At 36.3% G+C, this 3,152-nt stretch overlaps 1 protein-coding gene across 1 annotated transcript in view; it reads left to right on the top strand.

The window, feature by feature from the left end:
* RAD51AP1 (RAD51 associated protein 1) overlaps positions 1 to 3,152 on the top strand; it is a 32,205-nt gene that overhangs the window by 11,344 nt on the left and 17,709 nt on the right. The window contains 1 exon segment of the mRNA XM_008587082.1: positions 2,458 to 2,567. Coding sequence (XP_008585304.1) covers positions 2,458 to 2,567 — 110 coding nt within the window.

The following is a 3,152-nucleotide window of genomic DNA, read 5'->3' as shown; positions in this document are numbered from 1 at the left end:
GAAGACATGCGATATTTCTCTTTCAGTGTCTGGCTTATTTCACTTAACATAATTATCCACAGCTTATCCATGTTGCTGCAAATGGCAGAATTTCATTCTTTTTTTTATAGCTGAGTAGTATTCCATTGTGTATATATACCACATTTTTCTTATCCAGTTGTACATCCATGGACTTTTGGGTTGGTTCCATATTTTGGCTANACTTATTTTTAAAACCTTATTGGTTTTGTAATTATTTCTTTGGATGGGCCTTCACAGAGGAAAGAATAAAATTTGAAATATTTTGAATATAAATAGAACAATTTGCAGAGAGTACACTTGGATTCAATCCTTTATTCAGCTGCAAAAATCTCATACAAACATACATACACCTCTGCTTAGTACCCAAAGTAAGCTTGAGGACATGGACAATTAGCCTGGGTGTTCAAACTGCATCTTGGTGTACAGCGAAAGTTTAATTTCTTGGTCAAATGAATTGATCTATGCGATCCTAACAATCCACCTCCTTTTTCCCTAAATCCGTATTAGTTGACTATGGCTTAATGATGGTAATTTCTATCGTTGATGAAAGTTGAAGGTACTAATTTGGTTAGCATGCTCAGTAGACTTAAGAGAATGATTTCTGTACTAATTTGGTTAGCATGCTCAGTAGACTTAAGAGAATGATTTCTGAATTTCTCTGGATTTCCTCCTTTGATTTTTCTGGCAACCATGCGGCAGATGGTAATAATACATTCTGGAGTGGCAGAAATAATGCTTTTGAATTGAATTGTTTTGGATTAAATTCTTTTATGTTGAGAGATATTTTAGTCCATTATCTTATTTAGCGGTATAGTTGGGGTTTTTTGTTTGTTTTTTAAAGCAATAGCCTCCTATTTAAAAATAAATGAAATAGTTTTGATTAGCAAANTTCCATTCCTTTAGGTATATACCCAGAAGTGGGATTGCTGAATCATATGGTAGTTCTATCTGTAGTTGTTTCAGAAACCTCCATACTGTTCTTTATAAAACTACTATTTTACAGTCCCACCAGCAGTGTAGGAGGGTTCCCCTTTCTCCACATCCTCGCCAGCATTTGTTATTCTCTGTCTTTTTAATAATGGCCAGTATAGCTTGGGTGCAATGATATCTCAGTGTGGTTTTGATTTGCATTTCCTGGATGCTGAGTGATTGTTGAGCATTTTTTCATGTACCACTTTGCCATTTGCATATCTTCTTTTGAAAAATGCCTATTCAGCTCCTTTGCCCATTTTAATTTATTTATTTATTTATTTTTATTTTTATTTTTTTCCTTTTTGTCTTTTTTCATGACCGGCAACGGATCGCAACCCTCAGTGTCGCACCCGTACCGGACCGGGACCGGCATGCGCACGCACCTCGCTCAGCCAGTGAGCGGCTGGTCTGTATGTGGGATCCGAACCCTCGGCGGGAGCGCCATTGCTCTCCCAAGAGGCACACTGTAGCAGTGCGCCACTGGGCCGGCCCACCTTTGCCCATTTTTAAATAGGAATGTTTGTTTTTTTACTGTGAAGTTGAGTTCCGTATATATTCTGGATATTAATCTTTTGTCGGATATATAATTTACAAATATTTTCTCCCATTCTGTAGGTTGTCTTTCCACTCTGTTGATTATTTCCTTTGCTGTGGAGAAGCTTTTTAGTCTCATATAATCCCATTTATTTATTTGTTCTTTTGTTGCTTGTGCTTTTGGGGTCTTATTCGTAAAGTCTTTGCCCAGTCATACTTCCTGAAGTGTTTCCCCTATGTTTTCTTTTAGTAGTTTATGGTTTTGGGTCTTACACTTAAGTCTTAATATATTTTGAGTTGATTTTGGTATATGGTGAGAGGTGCAGATTTAGTTTCATTCTTCTGCATATGGATGTCCAATTTTCCTAGCACCGTTTATTGAAGAGGCAGTCTTTTCCCCAATGTATGTTCTTGTAACCTTTGTCAAAGATCATTGGCTGTAAGTATGTGGGTTGATTTCCAGGTTTTCTATTCTGTTCCATTCGTCTGAGTATCTGTTCTTAGGCCAGTACCATGCTGCTTTGGTTGCAATAGCTTTGTGATATAATTTGAAGTTGGGTAGTATTATGTCTCTGGCTTTTTTTTTGCTCAGGATTGCTTGGAATTGATGTTTGAACCACATCTGTTTTAGGCTGAGCAGGTGCTTCCCACCTAGGTAAAACTGGTAGTAAGGAGAGACATTACAATTAAAGGAAACAGTAATGCAAAGATACATGCTGCTCCTGTTTCAAACCTGTTTTGCTATGTTTAACATGACATCTTTACATTTTGGAAGTCTTACTGTCAAAGGTCAATTAATGATGATTATTGTTTAAAAACATTTTTGTGACATTAGCAACTCAAATAGTAATTTAGGAAAATCTCAAGCTTTGCTCTTTAGTTGAGATTGATATTTTTAAAAACTCATTATTATTTGTATGTCTGTTTTAGGATGGCTTTAGATGACAAGCTCTACCAGAGAGACTTAGAAGTTGCACTGGCTTTATCAGTGAAGGAACTCCCAACAGTCACCACTGATGTGCAGAAGTCTCAAGAGAAAAGTACTTTATTTTCTGTACTTATTTTTAAAACCTTATTGGTTTTGTAATTATTTCTTTGGATGGGCCTTCACAGAGGAAAGAATAAAATTTGAAATATTTTGAATATAAATAGAACAATTTGCAGAGAGTACACTTGGATTCAATCCTTTATTCAGCTGCAAAAATCTCATACAAACATACATACAACTCTGCTTAGTACCCAAAGTAAGGTTGAGGACATGGACAATTAGCCTGGGTGTTCAAACTGCATCTTGGTGTACAGCGAAAGTTTAATTTCTTGGTCAAATGAATTGATCTATGCGATCCTAACAATCCACCTCCTTTTTCCCTAAATCCGTATTAGTTGACTATGGCTTAATGATGGTAATTTCTATCGTTGATGAAGGTTGAAGGTACTAATTTGGTTAGCATGCTCAGTAGACTTAAGAGAATGATTTCTGAATTTCTCTGAGGATTTCCTCCTTTGATTTTTCTGGCAACCATGCGGCAGATGGTAATAATACATTCTGGAGTGGCAGAAATAATGCTTTTTTTTTTTTTTTTTGTCTTTTTGTCTTTTTCCGTGTCCGGCAACGGATCGCAACC

This window comes from Galeopterus variegatus, unplaced genomic scaffold (genome assembly GCF_000696425.1).
Source record: "Galeopterus variegatus unplaced genomic scaffold, G_variegatus-3.0.2 Scaffold4245, whole genome shotgun sequence".
Taxonomy (NCBI): Eukaryota; Metazoa; Chordata; class Mammalia; order Dermoptera; family Cynocephalidae; genus Galeopterus; species Galeopterus variegatus.
This window is presented reverse-complemented; position numbering and strand designations above follow the sequence as displayed.